Source organism: Colossoma macropomum, unplaced genomic scaffold (assembly GCF_904425465.1).
Source record: "Colossoma macropomum unplaced genomic scaffold, Colossoma_macropomum, whole genome shotgun sequence".
In the NCBI taxonomy this organism is placed as follows: Eukaryota; Metazoa; Chordata; class Actinopteri; order Characiformes; family Serrasalmidae; genus Colossoma; species Colossoma macropomum.
In genome coordinates, this window is record NW_023494794.1 from 2,881,557 (window position 1) to 2,909,200 (window position 27,644).

The 27,644-nt window shown below is 38.4% G+C and overlaps 1 protein-coding gene across 1 annotated transcript in view; it reads left to right on the top strand.

Annotated features, from left to right (window-relative positions):
* Positions 1–27,644, top strand: part of LOC118814346 (transmembrane protein 211) — a 165,495-nt gene that overhangs the window by 49,075 nt on the left and 88,776 nt on the right. The window contains exon 2 of the mRNA XM_036579901.1: positions 2,433–2,571. Within this exon, the coding sequence (XP_036435794.1) occupies positions 2,433–2,571 (139 nt within the window). The remainder of the gene's footprint in view (positions 1–2,432; positions 2,572–27,644) is intronic.

The following is a 27,644-nucleotide window of genomic DNA, read 5'->3' on the forward strand; positions in this document are numbered from 1 at the left end:
ATCAATATTTGGTACGGTTCAATATTGGTGCTGATTCTTGCACTTAAACACTGTATATGTTGTGGCGTTACAATATATGTACTGAACTCCAGCAGAGTCTGATGCTCAGATATGTAGCATGAGTGAACGGGGCACACATTTGAGACAAATGACTTGAGAAATTCAGATGTGAAATAACATTCAGCACCATTTTTGCTAAGCTAGAGATGCTGCTGCATGCTTGTGTATAGAGATCACAGGTTTATCTATATATTGTTCAGTTCTGTGTTTTAATTATTTTGCGCAGTAAAATATTTAGCATTTTTTTTAGTTGTTAAATGTGGTTTGTTTTACTAATTATGTGATACTGTAACAGATTTTATGCAATCTCTATTACAAAATGGTTATGAGCTGTGAATGTCCCTTTTGTGGCACTGTAGGGCAGAGAAGTGCTGAAAAGAGGCGGAGAAAAAGAGTTTTTGTTGTTGGTCTACCATCTATTCTCATTCCTGTGTGCATTTCTCGTTTTATTAGGCATTACTATTTAGTTAGGCGAATTCCTCCAAGAAGCTTGGTTACAGTATAATAGTAATAGTAATACAGTAGTAAATAAAACGTGGAACTATATAAATATCAGGAGTTAGTACTGGTATTGTTACTCTGTATTGGCCGATACTCAAGAATCAGGTATGGGTATCGGTATCAGAACAGAAAAAGTGGTATCAGTGTATCCCTAGTATTTAGGCAAAACCTGTTTATTTGATGCTTGAAACAGGCATTAACACATTTCACCTTGTATGAAGCAGTTTTACAGTGACTCCTTCAGTAAAGAGCCCTGACAGTAAAGAGCTGCTGCTGTTTTCCATTTCTAAGATCTGACTGAAACGCCTTGGTCAGGCTATCACTCTTATTCACAGTCAGTGACGTATTTAGGACTTCTAGAAGGTCTAGAGCAACTTTTTTTTTTCTCACAGTATTGGTCCCACCTATTGTAAATCAAAATGAGTTTGGTTGATTCCACTACATTGATGATTAATCTGATATTAGGCCTTCAGTTCAACTTCTGAACTCCTAACCAGCAGGTGAGGTAGCTTGGCTGTATCTACTTAGATACGACAGAGAAAATAATCTCAATTGGATCATTTTCCACTGGGCGTTTCAAGTATTTAACCCATTTGTTTCCAACCAATACCTAACAAATAAAATAAAAGTATTTTTTTTATATATTATATATGATTATATTAAATGAAAATGAACGAACGAAAAATAGACATGTATTTATTTTATTTCACAGAGATCATTAGACCTTCTCTGAAGGCCTAGAAGGCCCTGAGGGTCCCCCACTGTTAGTTTGTGTGTGAACGTATGTGTCATTGTCTCTTCCTCTGTCCACTGTCGGTATTGATCAGAGACGGATGGATGTCTCAGATGAGCTATTGGTTGCCTAACAGTAACATAGCCGACTGCTGTTCCATTTCGCAATGAGCTTCAGCCTAACAAAGACAGTCAACATCACTCCACTCCCCTGCTGATAGCAGAAAATGGCTATAGCAAACATCAGTTGGGGAAAATCACACTGCTTTAGACTGTCCCTGCTGTGCCTATTTGAAGGCTGATGCCCTGTGTTTTGTGTCACTGTTTTTATTCTGATTGTGCTTATCTCGATTGTTAAAGAATAGATGTTACTGGTGGATTTGGCGGATCTATGCTATTTCTTTTACATGATTTATTGCCCTCAGGAAGCACGTACATTGATAGATTGATTTCACCCTTTTTTCTTCCTGTGGAACAACTGAAGCATCTGGAGAGATCAGACAAACTTTAAACAAATGTCTTTGAGAAAATGATCTTGACAAAGCCCATTTCAGCCATGAACTGGATTGACCTCAGTGGAGCTAGACTAACCTCAATGGCAACTGATGTAATAGCGTTGCTATTATGGAAGTGTACAGCATAGGGGTAGAGAGTAGAATACTCCACCATGCATACCATAATTATACTATGTACCAGTATGCCTGTCACAGTTATATATGATTGTCCTTCTGCAATTATTTGAGCTGCCTGTGATAAAGTTGTTAGATTTCAATCATCTGTTTATGTTGCAGCAAACAGGGTGTGAATTAGACATGCTAAAATCATATTAACACAACTTTCACCTTACACCTAATGTAACAGATCAGCCGTCATGTTTGCCATCAGACGTTCTGCACTAGATCTGTGAAGCTAATGCTACTAACAAGTACTGGAGGTCTATGCTCTGTGCAAACTGAATGTCTAAATAATCACTGCAATGAGTTGTAATCTCAAGTAGGCTTGCTTGTGTGGTGTCTGACACTGTTATCCGTTAAATGGACAAAAGTTGCTTCCACGTTAAAATGAGCACATGAAATGAACTTTATTGTTGCAATGTCATGTACTATATTGAGTGGTGTTGTGTTGTGTTGTGCTTTCAGACAAGTGCAGTGCTCTGCTCTGGAGGTTGTGCGCTGCTGGCGGTCAGCTCCCTGCTGGCCATCATCACCATCTTCCTGCCCAGCGGTACCTGTGAGAGGAGGATCTGCACGCTGGCTGGCTACATGCAAATGGCTTCAGGTTAGCACAACTTCACCTACGCTTCAGAATCAGCTAGTTGTATAATATGTCTTGTAGAAATACTTATCCGAGGAATGTCGATATTGGTAATGATGGGAGCTAGCAGGGGCCACTTAGCATTAAGCAAAAAAGGCCTTGCTAATAGTTCCCCAGTGGTTGTCTTTCATTGTTGGCTATGTTCCCAGGACAGATTTTAGTAAGTTTTTGGCAGTAACAGCATTTTGCAGATGTGTGCTTTGTAGGATAAACTTTTTTCTTTTTGTGTCTTTTAAGACGATCTGCATCATTTGTTCTCTATTTACCATTCAGGCTAAAACTTTAGATACAGTGGTTGATTATTACACTGTTAACTGTATCCAATGTGGCATTAGAACTGACTTCTTTATGGGAAATAGTCAGTAGTGAGTTGAAAGAGTCAACATACTTATTAAATACTGATTAGTTGGTCATTGTTCATTAATTGATAAGTTGAGATTGCAGGTGACTTCTAGGTGAGGTCTTGAGTGTTGGTTCGTTATTGGTCAGTAACCCATGACATATATAGGAGCAAGTATTACAGCTGAAGCATGGTTGTTGCTCCAGTAGAGTTTAATGACTACAGATGAGCCTAAAATGAAAACCTTGATCTCTTTGCTTTCCTTTTTTTTCTTGTCCTGATACCATCTGATTTACACTGAAATGCTAACTAACTGCAGCCAGCACCAACAGTTGAACCACATTGTTCTCCTTGTGGTGACCCAACAGAGGGCTGTAGGTAACCTTTTTATGTAGGGCAGTGTGCATAAGGCTACATGACACCTACATAAGCCTTTCATTACATAGACCTACATTTATAAACTACATTTATAAACACTTAGGCAATAGGTGCTGTTTGTCATAAAGTTTACATTTGCCAGCTTTGATGTCAAGGTGACATAACATCTGATGATGTTTTTTAAGCAAAATGCTTTTTCTTGTGTGAAATGACATAGACTTTATTGCCACAGTGACATAATGCTGATAATATGACATAGCTTGCGAAGTCCAGCTTGTTGAACAAAAGTGAGAGTTGTTTGTGGTTTCATTTTACCATTCATAAGATTTAAGCTACGTCACAGAATTATGTCACTGTGATGTACACTAAACTGCAAAGTCAATTGTTATAACACACTATGTCATTTTACACAAAAAAGTCCCTTGATACAACCCAATATCAGAAAAATTCGATGTCATCTGACTTTGACATCAAAGTTGACAAAAACAGCCTTTATAAATGTCAACGTAAGTTTATGTCGGTTGTCATGACAAGCTTATTTAGGTGTCATGTAGCCTTATGAACACTACCTTACAATAAAGTGTTATTGGGGCTAATATTTGATTTGCTATGATGTGGAAAATTTGAAACTGGGTCTAGATTAGTCTGTCTGAGCAGTAAACATTGGCTATCACTGGCAATCGGATTACAGATTCAGACTGAGGTGTTTATATGCACACTCTATTTAACAATCTGATGGAAAATCTTCGTTTACATGCTCACTACAAGTAATCCGATGCAAAATGACGCGCATGCGTGGAGTAGCGTTGAGAGTAAATGTTACCATGACAGCGAACATTACATGAGGTCCAGTCCGCGTGAGATGACTTTCCAGTTGGCGCGCTTGTGTTTTTAATTGCTTTAAAATGATGTCAGACTCAGGAAAACGTACTTCACATGTCCTTATTAAAAAAGGCCGAGAGGAAGACTTCGAGCTCCGAGACACATAAGCTGGACATCCGTCCCACCACCGTCTTTTAAAGATCAGAGGATAAACTTTGTCTCCTCTGCAGACCAGTTTCTGCTCCGCCATGTTGAACGGTATAAACTTTCGCTATTCCAATCGGAACGTGTATGTACGTTCTGCGCATGACGCGACGCACATGCGCAGAACGTACTTACACGTTCCGATTGGAATGTAATCGGATTCAGAAGTTTACATGGTTATTCTATTATTACGGTTATTCTTTTACTTAACGGATTATTTAGAGGTTTACCCACCTCGTTCAATCGGATAGAAATTGTATTCCGAATGGCCTCAATCGGACTAGACTATTCCGATTGAGGTTTTTACATGGACGTATTCTATTCCGATTGAGCTATTAGTCGGATTATTAACGGATTATCAGGCTGCATGTAAATGTGGCTATTGTCTCACTTTGCCTTCATCAAATCAAAGTTGGAAGACTTAGGCAAATGAGAGCTGCCATTACTAGTGTAGCTACAGTATCATAAACTATTAAACTATTATAAAGTGTTTTGTTTTACTAACTGGAATGCACAGCATTTTGTTTGTGTCATTCTGGTGAAATTCACAAATACACACGCATTTGTAGAATTCAGATCTCAAAGGCGTTAAGTTTACAAACACAGCCTCTGTCTACAAGCACAACACACAGTACCCAACAAAGACAAAATTAATAAATAAAGACAGAACTGGCCATTGTGGATGGCGGTTGCTAGGAGACAGATGATGCCAGCACGTCAAGCTGAGGCTGCGAGGGCACTCTCAGATTTAGTGGCCACTGTAAAAAGGCAATTACAGCCCCTTAAAGCGGGTCACCGCTTCACGGGCGAGAACAGGGCTTATTGAGGCGACAGCCTTCATTCAGCCGGCCCCATAAACAGCCACGAGTGCATCTCTGAGTTTTATGCAGTTGACGAATGCCAACTGGCCCTGTCGATGCCTTAAAAAGCGCAGTGTTTATATGTCACACGAATATAGGGGAAACTGTCAGTTTTCAGTGGACAATGAAAGTGCTTGATATTGCCAAGGCCTTGAAAAGTGCCTACACTCTATATCGGTAGGAATTTCAATTTAAATACCTGTCGTTTAGTCTTTTCTCAGCCCATGGTCATTACAGTACAACTGTAGATCATGTTAACAGCAGGGAATAGGTGCCGCCTCCTGATATATTTCCCTGCTCTAATTAGAAAGTAATGATATTGCTATAAAACTATTATAATAAAGGGAGCACTCACAGCTGGCCCAGCTATTTCCACAAGGGCGTTGACGGTAGGAGAGCATGGGAGTTCATTGGTATTCTCTTTGCAGGCCCAGAAGCATCCAGTGTTTCAAGGGTAAGAGAGACGCTTGAAATCAATCTTAGCTCTAGTACAAGCCATACACAAGCTCTTTTTCTGTGCGTGGCACCAAACAGAAAGCCTGCCGTCAAGAGAAAACCATCCGAACAAGCACATTATGCTTCCAAAGATAAGAAGCTTTCAAAGACTCATTTTGCCATGTTTGCTGAATAATCCCTTTTTGCTCTCAAAGTTTTTTTTTTGCATCGTTGGGGTGAAGTTTGGAAATTAATTAGCCTCCGAAGTTTCAGTCTCTGTGTTTCCTGCTGTTTTGACGCTCCAAGCCAAAAGAGAAATTGTAGATGGGTCTTAAATAATTCAGCCTGCTGCTGCTTACCCAAAACTGATTCCACCCATGCTTTTTCCTTTCTGTTAAGCCTCAGCAGATATAGATCCTCCCACTCTTAAAAATTAAAGACTTTTTGAAGTTATCTGCTGTTTCTCCATAGCCCAAATGTAGTCGTTCAGTGAAGACATCTTTGGTCTTTGAAGGTTAGTTTTGCCCTCAAGCTGTAAGGCTAGTGCAGCCCACGCCAACAAGTCACAGAAAGTTATATGCCACCAGTTACCACTGACTAAATCATTGCAAACTGCCTGACTTGCTTATGTGGCTTCTTACGCTGCATGACTGTTATTTCCAGTAAGTATAACAAAAATGTGTCACATTAGTATTAGACAATTTAAAACCTGAATTTTGTCTATTTTTCTACACAGCAAAACTAAAGAAGCGAACTTCTTGGTTTATCAACTTCATGTGGAATAAAGGGATAACAGATTTTTTTCTGTACTAATCCTTTAAACCAACATGTGTAGACTGTAACCTACATGTACTCTCACCAGACACTTTTGTAGATGCTTTTGCCTTGGCTTACTGCCATCTTTCCACTCTGACTGAATCCTTAGGGAGTCTCCCACATATCAACCTGATATCCAGCCCAATTGTCCATATCATTGTCTGAATCAATGTCTTTTCAGATCAGCCTGAAAAAATGTGTGTGTGTCACTGAATTGGACCAAGGGCGGATGCCACAATACAGCCAAATCGTGTGCAATACTATAGTCTGACATTTTCCCTTTTCTACTGAATACAATGTGTAATGATACTTGTGCTACAATGTGATACTACTCTTTTGTTTCATTCAGATTGGGTATCATTGAAACAAATGGAGGGTGCTTTGTAGCCATAATATAGCCAGCTGTAAGTATGGAGGGCGCAGGAGCAATTGTTTGTTTGTGCTGGTGTGATTGTGGTGCAGATCATTTGAAGCGACTGAGCTGAAGGATAATGGCTGTGTGAGAACAATAGGGGCATTATGTGCTGGAAATGATACCACATCTTAGCAAATCCATCTAATGGTGTGATGGCAACTTTTCACAGTTATTCACAACAAACGAGCAATCTCTCCCTCCTAGCTAGTGATTTACGTGTGTGAGTGCCTGTCTGAGTGTCTGTGTTTGTTTTTGTGCATTTACAGAATAAAAAACAGAGAAAAAACAAAGCTAACAACTCTGGCCAGGATTTGCTTTTGATCATGTACATATACACACATTCTACATTGTTTAAAGCCATTTATCTTATTTATCTGATTGTGTGTTTATGCTTCTTGAACATTATATATTAGAATAAATGCAAATAAACAAATACAGTAAAAAGGAACAAGAATTTTTTTTTTATAAAGAGTAGTTTGTATGGTGTGAGCTAATTTGAACAGAGTTTGGTACGCCATTTTCCTTAATGCTCCCGTCCTATGTATTATACACCCAGACAGAGAGCCAGGTCAGTTGTGCTTGGACTCCTGGCAAAGAATGGCTGAAGCTTCACCGGGGATCAAACTCATGATCTCCTGATGTTTCCAACACTTGTTTCCAAAATTTCTCCTTGACACGTCTGTCACCAGCATGCTTGAATTAACATAATGAAGCGCTGATTAACCAAACCGAGTACTGGATGATAGTGATGACATATATATATATATATATATATATATATGTATATGTATAACAATTATATTAGAAAACATACATGAATAAACACATTAAATATTAGAATAAGTAACCTTACTACAGAAAGTATTAATTTTATGTATGTCAGTGTTTTCGTTTAACCATTTCCATACCTCTCCTTGCTTACATTAATTCTGATGTTCTATGGTGTTTGTACTAACAAAAACACAGTCATTGTCACTTATAATATAAGTGTATAACCCCTTGTATAAAAGCAAAATGTGTGTGTGTGTTTGTATGTGTCTGCCTGTCTGTCTGTCTGTCTGTGTGACTGGACTGCATTTGCAGGAGAAATGACTCCAAAAGCAAAGAAAACTGAGGAAAATGATTTGACTTTAACTAGAAACTGAAACTGAAATTGAATCCATCAGCCAGTGACCTTTCGTATTCTTTCTGTCTCAGTGAACCAGTTGTGTCCGAACCTTATGCTAAAGCTATGTGAGGCTTGAATCACTATATTGTTTATGGAAATTGAAAAACCAATGGATATCTGGGAATACAGTTTGTGTCTTGGGGGATGTGCCAGTTCTTTTGTGTGCTTTTTTAAGAGATCCTTCTGTGATAATATTTCTCTTTGACTGATCATTTTGTACATTTGGATTATATTGCTGTGTCTGGTCGGTCAGTAGAGTACAGTCTTTGCAAACTTACCAGAAATACGCTTCTGCCTTTGTAAGACATCTCAGTGATGCTGGAAGTGCAGCGAGTGCAAGCACTCTCCAGAGAGAGGGAGAGAGAGATGCATGAGTTTGTGTTTCTTTTATTCCAATGAATCTTTTAGCATGAGTTGGAAGGAATCATATTTTATAAGCAAGACCTTCTCTCTCTCTTTCTCTCTCTCCCTCCCTCTCTCACTCTACATGTATATTTTATTGAAGCATTTTTTCACTCTGGATTTGGGCCAGTGGTGGCATGTGTCGCCATGGACTGTGAGTAGGATAGAATCGTCAGAAAAGAATGAGGATTTAGGGAGCTGTGTGGACATTCAATTGAAGCCATAATCTGACCTGTCACTGCAGCTTTGAGGCCCAACCCGATCAGGCCTGACTTTCACACCCAACCTGAACCTGCACGCATGTACTAACAGAGATTTGTCACAGACATGGTTTTACGGGGATTTACTTTGTTACTAAGCACTTGAGTTGAGTGGCAGAAAATGTCATGCTGAGATAAACTGGTATTTTACACATCTGTAATACACTAATACTATTTATTATCAGTATATGTTTGTGAACTGCCATACCTGTAGAGACCAGCATCTACCCTCCTCTTATCAGCTGTTAGCCTTGCTATGCTAAAGTTCATCTCACTAGTGCAACAGGAAAGATCTGCTGTGACCATTCCGCCAACCCAGCACATCCCTCTCATCATCCATGTTTTCATTCAGGGGCACGTTCACCTGCTCCTCAAACTCTAGAGCTATTCTGAATGCAGATATAGACTATAACATTACTAGAGAGAGAGAGAGAGAGCGCACAACATAGGCACAAAAAACTACTACAGAAAACAAAGCCTGAAGCTGTACATGAAAAATAACCACATACTTTATTGGGCACCATTGGGTTTGGTGCAGGGCCTCTAATAAGGACTGAAGTATTTTACAAACACGTACACACATACTTTTTTACTCTCAGACACAGCAGATTACCTCAGACAAATTGCAGACAAATTGCAGTTGTAACTCTTGAATGGATCAAAATAAGCCAAGTTCTCAACAAAACGTGTTGATGCCTGAAATTCAAAAGCTTTTTACGATGATTGCAGATTTACTGCCTGATCAAGAGAAATAGGCAGAGGTAATATATCAAAGCACAGAAGCTCTGGGCTATGAAGGCACTCATCTAAAAGAATTAAGTCTGTGTTATGTTCTATGCTTGAATCTTTCCACCGTATGATCCAAGAGCTTCTTTATAATCTACATCATAGACTTGTACTATTTGTATTTGCACAATAACTCCACTATCCAGTGCAGCCCAGAGAAGGATGGATTCTCCTTTTCCATCAGAAACAGCACTTTGTGCAGTCACTGAAGGAATAAAAATGCAAGTATAATGAAACCCTCTAAATGTAATGCCTAGGGCTAGAGATGAAAAAAGGAATGAAGTATGAATATACATAGAAAAATACACAGACACAACTACAGTGTGTAATAATTAAGGCTGTCACTATTGATTATATTAGCGCTCTAGTGATTTATCCTTTATTTTGACAATAAATAAAGTATGGAATTAAAAAAAACAATAAAAATGACATTAATTGAAACCATATAGAGCCATTTAGAGATTTCAGGATAATAGATTACAAAATACTGTAATTCTTTAAAAAGCTAGGAAGTCTATAAAAACTTAACATATACAAAAATACTGTGTAACAAAAAATGCACATGAGCATCCAATAGGCTCTGTTTCTAACAAACAGAAATGAAGTTTCCCAAATCATTCTTGGTTTGGATGTATGGTTATAGGAGAAGCTCTTATGTTCTTACCACTACCACATCTCATTTACAAAAAAAGATTCTTTAAAGTGCGTTTCACTGTATGATCTTTCTATGGTATTAAAGTGGTTCTTCCATGGAATAATTCCAAAGAACCTGTTTTAGCACCTTTATTTGTAAGAGTGTACTGTAGGAGACCAGGTATATTAGGTCAAGTCTGTTTGAACACACCTGGTGAAATGATATGTTCTGTTGAATTTCCAAGTGAAAATAAATGATCAAATCAAGAAGAAACAAATTTTAATAAGGTATTTTCTGCTAATTTTGGAGCAAATTCATTTCATGTCATTTGCAGAACTTAACATATCGGAAAAAAACTAAACATATTCAACATTAGGGGTGCGGGAAAAAATCGATTCTTAGATACATTGTGATGCGGATGGGCACGATTCTGAATCGATTTATTCAACGTCAAAAATCGATTTTCTAAATATTTAATTTATATTGTAATGCTGACGGAACGCAAAGGGCGGAACTTGGAAGTTCAGAAGTACAGCGCCCGGACAGTCTGTGACGGCACACAACAAAAACACAACGGGATGAGCGAGAAATCCGACTGGCTCCCTCTGCATTAAAAGCCAGGTTAGGTCAGGAGTCACAACACAAATGATAAGAAGAGCCATTTTGACCTTTCAACAAAAATCAAAACACCTTGGGAGCCACAACATTTAATGTCCAGTATGTCTCAGTATGTGTTAATGTCCTAGTTTAGGCTATACAATATAAACGAAAACACAGACTTACTCTACTCTGCTTTAAGCTTTAGCTATAAGCACTTTTCTTCTATCTCCGCCAGAAAACTTTTCCTCAAAAGTTGAATAGTTTCTTGTAAAATGTCTTTTAGCTTTCGGCTGTTTTACAAGGCTGAAGTCGCTTCTCATTCTCCAGCTTCTTGAAGGTAAATACGGCACCATTTAAGGTGGAACAGGAAAATTAGGAAGAGAAGCGACTTCATCTTTGCATCTTTTTAGTGTTTGACAGTCTCTCATTGCAGATATAACGTATCAGGAAACCAACTACTTTGCTTATAAATGCGAACAAGTCCATTCGTCTCCAAATGTTCGTCTGTCTTTCTCTTTTCCTTTTTCGTTCACTACTAGCCAGGCGAAACCTCGTTGCTGGGTGACCTGCAGTCTGCATGCCAATTCTCAGTCATTGAGAAACAGGGCTTTCGTGCTATGTTGCACACGTCCCGTCTCGAAGATATTTTACTGACACAGCGACCCCCCCCTCCGTCTCTACCACGAGACCAAAACCAAAATCACTAAAGAAAATGGGCAGGACGGCTGTAACGTGCTGCGTGGACATCCATCACCACTGGATCTTATTTCACCCTAACAGCGCATTTTATCGCAGATGAGTGGCAGCAGCGTCTCCAAACAAGAGCAGTGAATGAGAGCCTTCCAGTTCACTTGCCACATCACTTCCATTTGTTTTATTAATAAAAGATATTGGACATAACTGCGATCATTGCAAATACTTTGCTTTAAAAGTACCAAGTCCTCAGACAATAAGAACATAGAAATCATGTATAGAAAAAAAAGATGCATCGAGATGCATTGATAATCATTTTCTAATTGCATCGCAGCCCTCTGAATCGTAATCGAATCGAATTGTGAGGTGCCTAGAGATTCCCACCCCTATTCAACATACTGTAATCTTCGTAAATTCAGCAAATTAATGTAAGTAATTTTCATTAAAATGTGTGTTCTCTGTAGATGATGTCACCTGTTTTTTACTTGGAACATGAACAAAACATGGAATTTGACCCAAACATTTGCACACAACTGTGACTTACATCCCCACGACCCAGAATGATAAGCGGTTTCGAAAATGTGTGTGTGTGTGACTTACATTCAGTAGTTGTTCAACAGTGCCTAGAGTGGATTGGTGTAACATATGTGTAGCAAAGCTAGAAGCCAATTATTGAAAGGCAGTTGGAGCCGGATTTGTTTATAATGTGGTTTAAATAGTTTTGTGTACCAAAGCCTGACCTTTTGGCGATTATTAACAGTTTATGGTTTTATTGGTATCAGCAGAAATATCCCTGATAGTGCGCCAGTGGTCTTTTGGTCATGGCATCACCGTGAATTGAATTCATCTCCCAAAGTTGGGCCAAACCTGGTTGTGCCAATGATTGACCTTACATGAACCCTCTGATGAACTGTATAAGAGCAATAAACCATCACGGTAACAAAGATGACATAAAATGTATCCAAACCTAACCTTTAACATGGGCATGAGAATAACATGTTATAGCACACAAAAACAGAAGAACTAATGAAAAATAAGACATAATAAACAGGAACCAAAATCACAAAAAATCTGGGTTGCTCCACCCCCAATGCAGCAAGACTTATATTTTCAAGAAAATATAAAATTATATCAGGTGATATAATCAGTAATCAAATTTTTTTGCACCTAAAAATCAGTATTGGTATAAGGCACAGAGTTATCAGTAGTTCCCTCACATGTCCATTTCCACCAACAATTTTATTACACTTGATTCAAATCTAAAAGAGCAGCACATTTCCAACTAAACTTCATCACTAAACTTCATCACTAAATTTCCACTAAACTTCTTTTACAAATAAATGCTACTGACATAGTAGAGAACAGCAGTCTCCACTTTTCAGAATCCATGTAATGAAAATTGTTACCCCCGTCATGAACTCTTTGCAATCACAATTAATTTAGTCTATTAGTTTTAATTATTTGCTCTCTGCGTAATTCAGGTGTTTTGCAGCCTTGCACTTTTGATTCTTGTGACAGACCAGGCACTGCGTGTTAGCTTATTAGAAGCGACTTTAAGCTTTTCTACCCTAATGATTTCCAATTTGGCCCGAGCTTAAGAAGCCCTAAGAGCTAATTAATGCATGTACTGTACAATTCTCTTACATCTCTTACAGCTTGTACCACTTTATCCTTCTTTTCTGCTACATCTCTGCCTCGCTTTAATTCATCTCCCTGAGAAAGTGAGTGATTTTTTTTTTCTCCCACCTTACTTCTTCTTTGCTATTTTTTTGTTCCTCACTCCTCCCTCCTCCCTTCCTCTCTCGCTTCCTCCCTCACTCTGGGCTTGCTTAGTATTTTTAGATGTGAAGCACCTTGTGGAGCTGGTTTATAAATTCCTCACTCACTTGCTCAGGTTTAGCAGGCTGAAGATTGTTCACAAGGGGGAATGCACACATAACACTTTTTGTAGCATCATTAAATGGGAGGAAACTGACACGAATGCTTGTACATTTGAAGTTACAAAATGAGAGTATATGAAGTAATAGGCTCGAAACCATGATAAACACATTCTACTTAAATGCATAAACGAAGGATACATTTGATGCAGCTGATGTTTCAGAAGAACAGCAGTTGTTTACTGACGTTGGAACGTTCACTCGGTCAGAGCAGCTGTACACCAACTGGCCACTTCATAAGTACACCTCCTTGTATCTACACTGGGTACACTTTGTCCATTTTATCAGCTCCACTTGCCATATAGGAGCACTTTGCAGTTCTACAATTACAGACTGCAGTCCATCTGTTTCTCTGCATACTTTTTTAACCCAGTTTAACCCTGTTCTCCAATAATCAGGACCACCACAGAGCAGGTATCATTTGTCTGGTGGATCATTCTCAGCACTGCAGTGACACTGGCATGGTGGTGGCATGTTAGTGTGTGTTAGTCTAGTCCTACATCAGTGGTCATAGGGCACTGGCCACAGGATGCTGTTGGCTGGATATTTTTGGTTGATGGACTGCTCAGTCCAGCAGTGACACGGAGGTGTTAAAAAACTCGAGCAGCATTGCTGTGTCTGATCCTCTCGTACCAGCACAACACACACTAACACACCACCACCACATCAGTGTCACTCAAGTGCTGAGAATGATCCACCACCAGAAGAATACCTGCTCTGTGGTGATCTTGTGGGGGTCCTGACCATTGAAGGATAGGGAAGAAGAGGAACAGATGAACTGCAGTCTGTAAGTGCACCTATACTGTAAGTGAAGCAGATAAAATGGACAATGTGTGTACATACAAGAAGGTGGTTTTAATGAAGTGTCTGGTCAGTGTATGTTGAATGTAGTTGCCTTCTCTATGTATCCTAATATCCACCCCAGGATGGCATTCTGGTAACATCTCTGCTGTTCCTTATTTGAAGCAGAGGCTTGAACTTTGAACGCTTGCATGTAGATTGTTAAATATAAAAGCCTAATTAAAGTGCAGAGTCCTAAAAAATGTAGATTTTTGCTAACGTTTTCAGGTAAACATACTTATTTTATGTCCTATCTTGACAATACATCACTTTGTAGGCTATGTTACACAATGGTAGAAGCCTTTTATTGTCTTCGGGGTTCAAAACACTGTTCATATTTAATGTTGAACATGCTCAGAAAATGCTTAAATGATTATAAATAATTGTATATATTGAATAATATGGAAAAATACATCGTAATAAGATTTTTGGCCATATCTCTAAGCCCTACCCCCTCCCTTCCTCATTCCCTCTCTCTGGAGCTGCTCCACCTTTTTTAAATCGAATGCATTGCTGTGCTGAATAGGCAGCAGTGTGCAGACTCAGCTGTCCCGCGGGCTGCCTGCACACTGATGCCCCGCCATCAGCACGCACACATAAAAACACAGCGCGTTTCATCATCATCACCGCCGGCTCAGGACTGCCGACAGGGCCACAGGGAAGCCAGATAACAGCGTCAAGCTGCTTCTTAATCTTCGTATTCTGTTTGGGGTCCTGGAGACCACAGACCTTCTTTACATTGTTTCACCAGCTTGATACCCCTAGATTTATGAGCACTTCTAATAAACATGATTTTCTTGTATTTTATTTTTTCTCTCTAGTCCATTAATGACATTTGTGTGGTTTTATGTAAAAACAGTAGTTGTAATTCGTTTTTTCATGATGATTTTCCAACCCTTTTTTACCCTTGGAATGAAACAGGCCATTGTTGTTACTGTGCCTTTAAGGCTGATATATGTAAGTGAGCTCTATTCTGATTGGTTGTCCAGTACTGTGCCTCATTCTTAAAGTAGTCCTGGCTGAAACTCTCCTTATAACTTCAATGTGAATGGGCCAGGCTAAATTGCAGTAGGCTGAATAGACTGACATATGTAAAGGCACTGGTTTTCATGACAAAACAAAAACAATAGATTCAGAAAAGGCTGTTTTTGCAGCCTACTTTCCATACATGGACTGTATGGACACGTTTTGAAACTTTAACAACGTATAGTTATTACATCAATTTAAGTTTCTTGCATGATTTAGGCTTTTTAATGTATGTTAATATAAGGACATTCTATTCTAAGTAATTTACACCAATTTTATTGGTCCATTAATCATGTAACATTAAGGGTTTTCAAACTTAAGAAAGAAAAATATTTTTATCACCTTTCGGAAATGCCTACACCTACTTTGTGAGCAAAAAGGAGGATTAAGGTTTCAATCGTTGTCTGTCTGTGAATTTTATTATGTTCAAAGAAAGGAAAAAATTCAAGGAAAGAACAGGTTGAACATTTTGAAATTACTGTTATTATTTTTAAACATGCAGCGTTGGGGGTCTCTGGGACCCCAAACAATGAGGATGTCAAGGCAGTCTCAACAAAACATGAGAGCTAATCAGCACACTGCACTCAGATCATTCCGCCTCAGGCAGCACGAGCTGTCAATCACCCGCCGACTCGCACCGCTTTCATCCAGTCCGAGATGAGAAAGGTGGCACCAGAGGCAGGGAGGATGCTCGTGATTGGCAAAGAGGCAGTCTCTATTGCATAAATCTGACAAAGGTAGGCTTTAAAGATCAGGAAAATATTCATGGTGAGGGAGAAGACCCAGATTGGGAGTGATGTTAAAATGCATGTGTCATACTACCTTTTTGGTGGTAGAATCTACACACACATACACACACACACACACTCACGCAAAAGTATCCACATATACTTTCTCCCTCTCTTCCTGTCTGTCTTCTTCCTGTGTTCCTCCAAACTGGAGTATAATAATTTGTGAGGCTGTTGCAGGTTTATTTCATCATACACACACACACACACACACACACACACACGCACACACGCACACACACACACACACATCAACACAAGTGAGAACAGGGAGCTGTGCCTCTAGACATATGGATTAGGTACACACACTTATACACACGGATACACACACACACACACATACATACCTGAACCAGATAACGCATATCCTGCAGGTACAGACAGCACTAGTTACAGTCACCAGCCTCAACCGCTGTGTCTCCATTTCATCCTCTTTCTTGTCTTAAAGAAATACCCTTGCATTTTTCCACCCAACATCTTTCAGCTGTATCTGTATTGTACAGTCACTCACCCCAGACAATATTTCAGCCGTTTCCCTGCACTTAGTAAATGAACAGAAAACCTATCGATAGGCTTGTAAGATCAGATGCAGTATACCATTGGCTGATCAGCCCATAGCCATTATCAATATCAAACCTTCAGGGTTTACTACTGCAGCAGTCTGGAGGGCTTTCACGTTATCTCATTATTACAATGCCACTTGCAATGAGATGTTTTTGTTTCTAACCTGCTATGCATGTTTGCAAGCTAACATTTCACCATATGCTTTTCACAGTTTGGTCCCTTTATGTTTTTAATTAATAATTGTACAATTCAGGCAAAATCACTTTTTCAGTTTTCTCATTTGGTCATTGCATTTCAAGGTCAGCACACAGTGTGGTCTAAGTTCATGCTCATGTTTCTGACCAGAAGCTAAGCTATGTTTGGTATTCCCACTTTTACAGCTCACAAATCACTTCTTGTTCAAATGGCTAAAGCTTACTGTGTTCAGTAAGCCACACAACATATCAAGATTGAGAATCATAAAGCTGCATTTTTAGACGTTTAAAGTGTCCAACTTGATGGCCATTGTGATAGATCTGTCTGTGATTTTTGATACTATCATCGGCTCAAGCCTACCCATTGACTCAAAGCACACTTATTAAACACTGTTAAGAACTGTTCATCAGTTCAACTTGACAAAATGACTTGATATGGTAACAAGTAGTTTAACTGGTTTTATTAAGAAAAATACATGTTAATGAAAAAATTCAAATTAAAAATTAATGAAACCATGCATAGCATAATTTTTGTTTTTTATGAACAAAAGTAATATTTTACATCAATTAAAATCAAGTTCTGCCCTGTTCCACTTGTATAAGCCAATGGGCAGTTGGTTCAGTGGCTGCCTAGTGGCTGCTATTATAAGTGTGCTTTGTGGTTGTGTATAGTAGGGCCCTACTGAAGTGAACATTTTGTCACCAATACATGTACCAATGCATTTAAGGGGGAGAAATCCAGATAACTAGCATTATGTCCTAGAAGATGTAGTTCATGTGGTAAAGCAATATAACTAGTTTTATTCAACCTAAATAAACACTTTGAAACAAAGTAAAATTATACTTCAAATTAACAAAAGCAATACTTTTCATCAATCCAAACACTGTCAACTTTTGTCATGTTTAATTTTTTACAGTGTATTTTTAAATTTTAATTTTAAGAATACTTGTTAAACAAGTAGTTAAATTGTGCTTTACTAACAGATATATGATCATCAATTCTCAACTGTCACATTTCTCAAACTCATAAACAGCAGAAACTCAGTCTTAAATAGTGTAAATATTTTAGCATTGGGGTCGGAGCTACAACAACAAAACTGTGGGTCATCAACATACAACTGATATATCAGTCAGATTCTAGTGTATAGTTGCTTGTAGTGTAATGTATATTTCTTATACACATATTCTGGATATGTAGTGTGTTTGTAAGTGCTTGTGTGTGTAGTTGGTTTTTCTTGTGTTTGATGTTAATACATTGTCACATCTCAGATCTCTTGTAGTCTGGAGCTTTCTGCACAATGCACCCTTGACAGAGCCACTCTGCTTCTCTCACTCTCTGTATAATGTACAAGACATGCAATCATGTGCAATTGGCAATCAGTTGATTTATTTTTATTATAGCCTAACCGCGATTTTCGACATAAAACTGTGAGACAGCCGTGCACAATGCTATTGCTCTACCTTGCCAAAATATTAACTAATAAAGTGTTTGCTGAAGATATCATGATAATTTGTAATATTTGCAAAGAAAAAGCTGTCAGCAGGGAAACTGATTACTTTCAGTATGACCAATGATATCCATCACAGAAACATGCCGGTTTTTAATGCTGTGCTGTCAGAGGGATCGCAGTCACAAATTTCTTTTAGACCCAAGCATATCTATATCACCTGTTTAAAATGTTCTTTAAACATTTCACAGTGTTCCTAGTCTTAAATGGCCCCTGTCCCAACTTTTTTGGAATGTTTTGCAGGCATCAACTTCAGAATGCCTGCGTATTTACTAAAAACAACGAAGTTCATAAGGTAAAACATTAAATATCTTGTCTTTGTATTGTTTTAGTTTGAATACAGGTTTACAAATGACTGCTTTCTGTTTTTATTAGCATTTCATTTTTTGGAATTGAGATTTGAATATGAACCTGTGTATTACATTACACATTAACACAAAAAATAACAAACACAGGACATTAACACATAAAATAACAAAAATCGGATCGAATCTTAACCTTAAAATCAAAAATTGTATCCAAATTAAAATCATGTGTGTAGTTACACCCCTAGAGATTTAAGATTTTGTTACAGTTTACTGGTTATTACATTCACAGAACTATATAGGAACTTTAGAATGAAGTGCTGGCATCCTAAAGTTCCTAATTGTAGAGTTATTCTTTGAAAGTCAAATCTTTGGTTTGTATCCATCACTTCACTCGCTGTTTCTTTTTACCGTCTCAAAGAGATACTGCAGGCATTTTACACCCTGCTGCAGCATGTGTGTTTGGTTGTATTTGTGCATGCGAGAACAGGAATATGTATCTGCCTTTATTATTGATTGTGTGGCTTCAGTATTCAAGGGAGTTCGGCCTCTTGTTTGATGTGCGTGTTGTTTGATCAAGGCTGCTGTGTTGATGATGGTCAGCTTGAGTAGCGGTAGTGGAACTACTGTATTAATTAGCTTTCCAGTCAATTAAAACTTTTTTCTTATCTAGTTTAATGTCTCTGCTTATCTGTCTTTTATACCCACATGACCTCCCTTGAAGCCCCTGCTTTATTAAGTTGAAGTTCAGAGTGTTTAATGGACTAGAATAGATGTCTGTGTAACCTGGCTTTACTTTTATTCCTGTGGTGTGCTTATTCTGTGTCAGTCAGGTGGGAATATATGAGCATTATTAAGGGGAATTCCACTATGCTATTTTTCACTCAGGTCTCATTCCTGTAAAGGGCCAGGTGTTTTTTCTGTATTTGCTATAAACAGAAAGGTAAGAAGCAAAATGCTGTCTGCTGGGTTCATGAAAACTGCTGCAAATGCACTTTGTCCCCAAAAAGAAGGGTCCAGAAAGGCATTAGCATGTCTATCAGTTATACAAGGCTGAGAGCAGAACGTCTTGCTAAAATGAAAGGTCTGCGCTTTGAAGTAATTAGACTACACTGGGTCACTTCAGGCTTGGACTGTACACTTGGTGACTTGGTGAGGAATTTTTGGTAATTTTCAGTAGGGCTGTCACTATTGATTACATTTGTAACAGAGTAATCTGCTGATTATTTTCACTATTAACTGAATCATCTGAGTTTTTTCAATAAAAGTGGATAGTAAAATGGATTTCAGTGAGCAGTAACAAACTATTCACAGCTATCAAAGATTGCAAAGATTCCAAAATGCAATTAGAAAAAGATAACAAGGAAGTCCATTTTTTTAAAATAAAAAACAGACAATAAAGTGGACTTAACTGAGTAGTAAAAACTGTGCACAACTTCCAAATATTCCAGAATGGTTAATTGGAAATATTACTAGGAATTTTTATAAAGACTATATGTAAATTTGGGTTTAAATCAGGGAGTTCTAAAATATACACCATACTACTGCCATTTAAACTCTTTGCAGTCCAGCCACTGACGCTTTTCAGTAACGCTTTTAAAGTTCAGTAATTCAACTTTAGTGGTCCACTGCTGGCCTGACCACTGAAACATTTAGCTTAAATAAAGGTCTAGTGTTTTTTAACTTTATCTCCTCATCATTCACCACCAAAGCTTCCATGATTTTTCTATTAAAATACATATATTTTTTCCTGAATTTAAGTGTTTCAGTGTAGCCAACAGCTAGACTAATAAAAGTCACAGCAAGTTACCTTTTATTCTCTCTGTCAGCTTTACATTTCATCATTCATGAGTGGCAATGCATGTTTATAATGATATGGTGGTCAAAAATGGCCACTTGCCATTCAAGCCTCTGCACTTTGGTTTAAAACATCTGCTTTCAGGAGTGCTGGAGGAGTAACAGGAGTCTCAATATGACTTTAATTTGGCAGTAGCCATGAAGACGCAGAGAAAATAAAATGCTGTTAGCAACCTTGCCAAAAAAATTTTGGAAGCCCAAAAAGTTTTATTTAAGGCTGTTTGAGAATAAAGGTAGCGTTTGGATTAGCCTTTCACATCCTGTGGTAACAGAATATACTCTGCAATATTTTCACAAATGACCAGAATTTTGCTCACTCGTCTCACAAACTGTATCGTTCCTGGGCATCATGACCAACACCAAAACTTCCTAGCAGAAACTCTGAAAATACAATATATGATCCATAAACAATGTTTAAAAATGCATATAAATGGCTGTATCTGTCAGGCTCTCTTTTGTAGTGTAAGAGAGCGCAGTAGAATTTAAAATATGTATTATCATCATGCAAATTTACAACTAATACTGTTGATTCATTTGTAAGGTGAATGGTACTGGTCTGGCCTCTTCCATATTGCTAGTAAACAAGAGACTAACATTCGTGGGCTGAAGGAACTTCTGAAGCAAATTGCTTCGATGTTCTCAGCCATGATGCTCAGAAATAGTCATTTGCACCAAGTATTTATACCGCTAAGAATACTTATTCTTAGTATGCTTGGTCACTATGAATCAATTCCCTTTCCCAAGAGAGAAGAGGCTGCTCTTAACTCTTAACTTCCTTTTTTTCCAACCCAGTACTCAATGCATTTAACCAGGATGCTGGCCATGGTTTGGTGGAGTAAGAGTCGAGTCACCTTGGCTCTATAAATAACAGTGTGTGAGTAGGCAGCCTGTACGCCGATTTCTTCCACCTCCCGGCCCTCTCCATCTTTCTACTGTTTCGGGAATCAGCAGAAATTTTGAAGGAGGCCCGACTTTTTTTCATTTCTTCACTTTCTTGTTCATGGCTCAAGTGCAGTGTAAGAGGACATGGTGCCTATATGAAACTTTTGAAAAGAATAATTTCCCCAAAAATGTCTTTATCATGGACCAGTAAGACTAATGGGTCCCTGCTAGGGCTGGGTGTTATTGATCAAATTCAATATCATGATATTTTCTAAAACTGTCATGGTATCATGGTGTCACAGTATCGGATGCTATTTAAAGTCTTCTAGATCACTCTACCACTACTGCTACACTTCCATCAAAGCGTCCACTTTCATTTTTTCGTACATTTTTCATTTTTATTCAAATCGTTCAAACTTTCTGACGGTGATTCAATATTTCAGGATTAAATTCTGCAAAGCATTTTATGATCCATTATTCACAGCAGTTATGATTGTCTCGTTTGCAGCATAAGCACCTAATGAACAAATGCTGGGGGTCCTAACCGTCAGAGCATTGCCACTATCCACAGAGACGTCATAATTCAAAACATGTGGTCTTGATAACACGGCAAGAGTAAATCAGTTTAGAGATCTGTGAGTCAAGAGGAAATAAATTCCCCCAATATAGCCTCTGTTACTCTGTGTCTGTAACCCATGCAATTATTCTGGTGGTGGAAGAAACGTGAGAATATTACCTTTCAAATGAGGCCAAAATCATGACTCTAGCCCAAAGGATGTGGAAGCAGTGCTCATTTAACCTCCAGTATGCCATTTCAGGCAAAAATGGGGCAACAGTTAACAGGTCAAATCAGCATTAATAAAGTTAATGAGACTGGCACTTTATACACTACAGAAGTGCAAACCTGGCTTACGCAGTTTGTTTTGATTGGACTATTTTGTTTTTTTTCCTCATAAAAGTACATTATAGGGAAGCTTACAAAGGGTGGTAAATGTTAACCAGACACAAACTATATTTAAATTCACTCTTAGTAGCTGGTTGCACTGCTGCCAAATCCAAATAATCTAATTACATTCAATGATATTGAGGTCTGGATTATGGGGAAGTTAGTCCATTGTTCTAAGAACACCAGCAGCATCTTTGTTTGATTTGCAGTTTCCTTTTTTCAGTAACGGCTTCCTAACAGCTACACTTTCAGACCCATTGTCTTCTCAGAATGGAAAGATGGACAACAACACCTGTGGATTTTTTCTGATCTGAAGCAAGAACGGAGCTTGATTTTCTCTTATCTCTCAAAGATGAACGCTTGAAGTGCTGTTTATCTGACGGGCAGCTTTGGTGGTCTACCATGTCTTGTTAGGAGTCCAATTTTCTCTATCTTTTAATCATTTTTTGAACTCCAGTCCTGGAAACACCTTATTTTTTCACTTATTTTCAGTTGACTTTGCCCTTCATTATGCAAGTGCGTTATCTTTTACACGATGAAGTGAGTAAACTGTGAATTAGAAACTAACTGCTGCTGATGTATCTATCGAATATATCTCTAAAATATTTCTTGAACTGAAATGGAATGTCATGTCAGTATCATTGTATGCTATCATAAACGATGTATTGCACAGCCCTAGTCCCTTCATTTCATTTATCATTAGCCAAATTAGCATTTTTGGGTGAAGCAATGTTTTACTTAAAAGATTATCTGGTGTTTTTCAGCTTAATCTCTGTCGGCACTGTCTGTAGCATATGATTAACTACCACAGACAATTTTGATGTATCTTTGTACTTAGTAAAAGAAATGAACACTTTGACTCAAAACGAACTGAAGCACCTGCCTGCTGGCTTTTATTATAAATGTGTTCAGACTATGATGGATATTAGACTTGAAAAATCCTGAAGAGTTCCTGTAATAACAGTGGAAGGCTTTATTCCTCCTCTATAAACACAACCAGTGTGAGTCATTCTCCATTTCCAATAACCAGCTCATTTCACATAAATTAGCACGACCCCACATATCCTTTGGGGGAGCCAAACACTGGCATTGCCCCAAATAGATCACTACTCCACTATGCAGAACTATTTTTGTCACCAGTAAGTGGGTATGATTCATGCTGACAGGTGCTCTAATGGCAGGCCTAATACTAAACGTCACTGACAGATAATCATCACTCATGCTCGGTCCCTGCTGGTGGTAAAACCAATCAGGCAGCCTGATCCTTTTGACGGACAGGTCTGTTGAGAAGGTTCTTCTGGTACTCTTAGCCATGCTCCGCCCACAGATGCATTCTGTTGTAGCTACTATTGCAAAGTCAGGCAAGCTTTATAGAACATTACCTTACAGCAAGCGTCCAAGACTGAATAATCTTTACAAAGATTTTAAGTGCTTTCCATTTACATTGGTCTCTCTCTTTTGCTGTCACTGAGTACTTGATGTTATTGATACAACATAAGGTAACACGTCAAATCAGCTGCCACCACTGAACATTCTGCTTAGCCTTTCAGTCAGATTCTGAAGGCTATGTTCAGACTTCAGGTAAAAGTGACCCCCCCAAATCTGATTTTGTTGTTTGGTCGTTTGCATTGTGACTAAACTGGCCCACAGGCGCAAAAGAACACCAATCATTCTGGCACACTTATCCAACTAACCCAGCTCTCCTCTATATTTCCTTAAGATTAACAGACTCCTTTCACACAACGTCAAAATGAGCTTTTTGAACTGCTCCTTTAATCTTGTACTACAAATAGTAGACACTAAACCAGACCATTTTGAACAAAGTTTACAGAAAATAAAAAAATTGTGAGTTTCTGTGCTTGTTTCAGTTGTGAAAACAGAGAGGGGAAGCTCAGTGTCTTCCACTTGCCTGTCTTGAAGAGGAATGCTAGCAAAGGGACATAAACGCAGTGTCAAAATGGACATACATACTGAATAAAGACATTTGATCTGTGTGAAGTTTTGTTGTCTCTCTTTTTTCAAACTATCTTTGAAGTGACTTTTGAATAGCTGTTTCTCATGTTAGAAAGTGTCATGCTTCTTTGTGAACACTGCCTTTGCCTGTCTCGCTTTTTTCAAAAATGAAAGATGTAAAGTGTAACTATAGTAACAGGCATTTTGACAGCATGCTGTAAAGGGTCTGTTCCTGTGCAAAATTGTCATGAAGACAGACAAAGTCACCAATTCTGATCTAACCGATCAGATTTCAGTACGACATATGAATATGTCCAATATTTGAATTGTCACAAATGAATATGAATGTCACATATGAATAAAAACATTGGATTTGGGTCACTTTTACCTACAGTGTGAATGTGGCATAGTTTTCGCAAAGGTCCTAACAGAGATACTTTTCAAATATATGCAAAATGAAAACTATTTAAAATGAACAATGCACTCTAAATGTAGGTATTTCTGTATGTATAATTGTATAATTTTAATTGTATAAATGTATAATTTCTCATCAGATTGAATGAGGTTCTGTAAAGCTTGTCCAACCTTGCAACCAAAGAATGCAGCATGGATAGGTTAAGCCTGTTGAACTTTGAGTCCAGTGATTGGAGATTGGATGCTGTGGCAGTGTTAGCATGCAGCATTAGTTATGCCTCAACATTGGTGGATGATTGCACTTTGTCTAGGCCGTGAGAGGTCAAGCCTTCTTTACCAAGGAATGTAAGAAGTGCCCCACACATACACACACACACACACACACACGATGACAGAATGATTAGTCTGTCAGTGCAGCGGTGGCTCACAACATGCTTTTGTAGAGTGCGTGCGAGAGGAATGCCAGCCAAACCGTAATGTGAACACTGTCCTTTTTATTTGATGATGGACAGCTTCATTGCTGCTGGGTTTTGGGGGAACAGTGTGATTGAGAGAGATAAAATCGTGGATTAAAGGAATGTCATGTACTCTTTTCATCTGTCAGATGATGGTATTAGTGAGGACTCCAAAAGCACCTGCAAGAGCCAGTTGGCAATTGGCTCTGTCTTTAAAGGAATAGTTCAGCAAAAAATCAGATTTAGTTGATTAGCCAACACATGTTTGGTGTTTAAATTTTGCCTCTTTAGTTTAGCGCTGGAGCTCCAAGGCTAATGTTGCTGACAAGTGATAGAGGTCAGTAGTCACCAAATGTTTTATGCAAATACATCCTCAAAACTTCTTTCAGCCCACTCAAAACACATACAGGTTTTCATTAAGGCCACACAGCCTTGTCAGTTTGGTTTAGGATACAGTATACCTGATTATTTATAAATAGAACCAATACAACATAATAGTTATATAAGCATCCATATGCCTGGGTAACATGCATACACACAAAGGGGAGTCGACATTCGGCACAACACCAGTTGTTTAAAATGGCTGCCCCCTAGCATTCAGCTATGTGGTCAAATTTAGATTATTTTTATAGTTTTAAGTAAGCCATACTGTGCTCTAATCCACATAGAGCGGTCTTCATGGCCTTAATGAAGACCTGGATGAGGACTGAAAGGATGGAGAGAATTTTGGACATGTTTTTATTGTCATAAGCATGTATTTGGTTCAATATTTTACATAAAAAGCATGTATTTGGTAATAGCATATAATCTATTGAGTATTTGCCAGATGTTTGCAGACATAATCATCAAACATAGTGTTTTTAATGAACGTACATTGCTAGTGTGTAAGCTTGTTACCAATTTCTTCTGAGACAGAGAAATGGTGCAAAATAAAACTTCTCCACTGTTGTTGGCATGGTGCTTTATTAAGCACTATCAACTACCGGTTAAGGGTGCTGGAACTAACTAGGCTAACTAGCACTGTTTTCTAGATAATACTACAGCTTAAGCCTTAAGGCAGTCAAGGACACTCTACACAAATATATAAAGGTACATATATTACCTTTTTAATATGCAATTTTCTTTTTAGTTGAAGCCCACTAATGAACTTACGATTTACTGACAGTGGTAATGCCTTGTCAGGGCAAATCCACTTCTGGGGTCCAATATTTTTATTAATAATTTTACCTGAATAATTGTTCATTTTGCAAAAATATAATTTAATAAAAGTTAATACATTTGCAATCTACAAATTCTGCTGTCATGATGAGCATATGGCAGTAATATAGACAGTAGACCGCTGTTCTGAAAGCTGTCTGGCAGGTAATGAGTTATTAGGATTATAAGAGCTCTTTGCAAAGTAGGCTTGTTCTGCTGGTTAGTTTGTTTGTTGTTTATGACGCATGTGGTTCGTTCATGTGACGTTATTAATTTAGGATGTGTGCATGCGGGTCATTTCAGGACACAGGTTCATTCATATTAATTGATGATTTGAGTCACTTACCTACACGAATGTGAGCCATCTATTTAGAAAGATCGAATCTGAGTAAAAAATCGGAATTGAGCAGTAAGGCTTGTAATGTGCATGTAATGAAGAAAGACACACACGTGTGCACTCAAGCACTTCTGAGAGCTTCCCTCCAATGCACATCTCTAGCAATGTGTCAGACAGAACAGCAGGTGATTTGTACACAGGTGAGAGATAACTTTATTAGACCAAGCAACAAGGTGTATACACACACACACACACACACACACACACACACACCGCCTAAGGAAAAAAAGACAACTCTAGACTATTCATCCATGACCCATATGTCCCCTTCATGTCAACACCACACAGGCTTGTTACCCCAGTGTGAATGGCCTGGCCCTCAGTGTGCTCTCCAATTTTGGACCAGAAACCCGAGGCATGGCTCATCTGGCCTTCCACACACTGCAGAGCTTGTTTGGCTTTTCATATAAATGGGTAAATCTCTGTCAGTGACATTTAGAAACATGCAAATTGATGCCCTCTTGAACCAGCCTTTTCCACAAGGTCAGAGGTGACCAGACTGTAATGGAAAAGTTCTATTTGTAGTTGAGGTCCATAATCTGGGCAGTGTTTTAATCTCATCTACAATCCCATTTCCAAAAAAGTTGGGACGCTGTACAAAATGCAATGATGTGCAAATCATTTAAACCCTATATTTCATTGAAAATGCTTCAAAGACATTTCAAATGTTGAAACTGAGAATTTTTTTGGTTTTCTGAAAAATATATGCCCATTTTGAATTTGATGCCAGCAACACGGTCCAAAAAAGTTGGGCTAGGGGCAACAAAAGACTGGTAAGTTGTGTAATGCTTAAAAAAACACCTAGTGGTTAACTGGCATCAGGGCAATAACATGATTGGGTATAAAAAGAGCATCCCAGAAAGGCTGAGTCTTTCAGAAGTAAAGATGAGGAGGGGTTCACCACTCTGTGAAAGACTGCACAATCAAATAGTGCAACAATTCAAGAACAACGTTTCTCAAC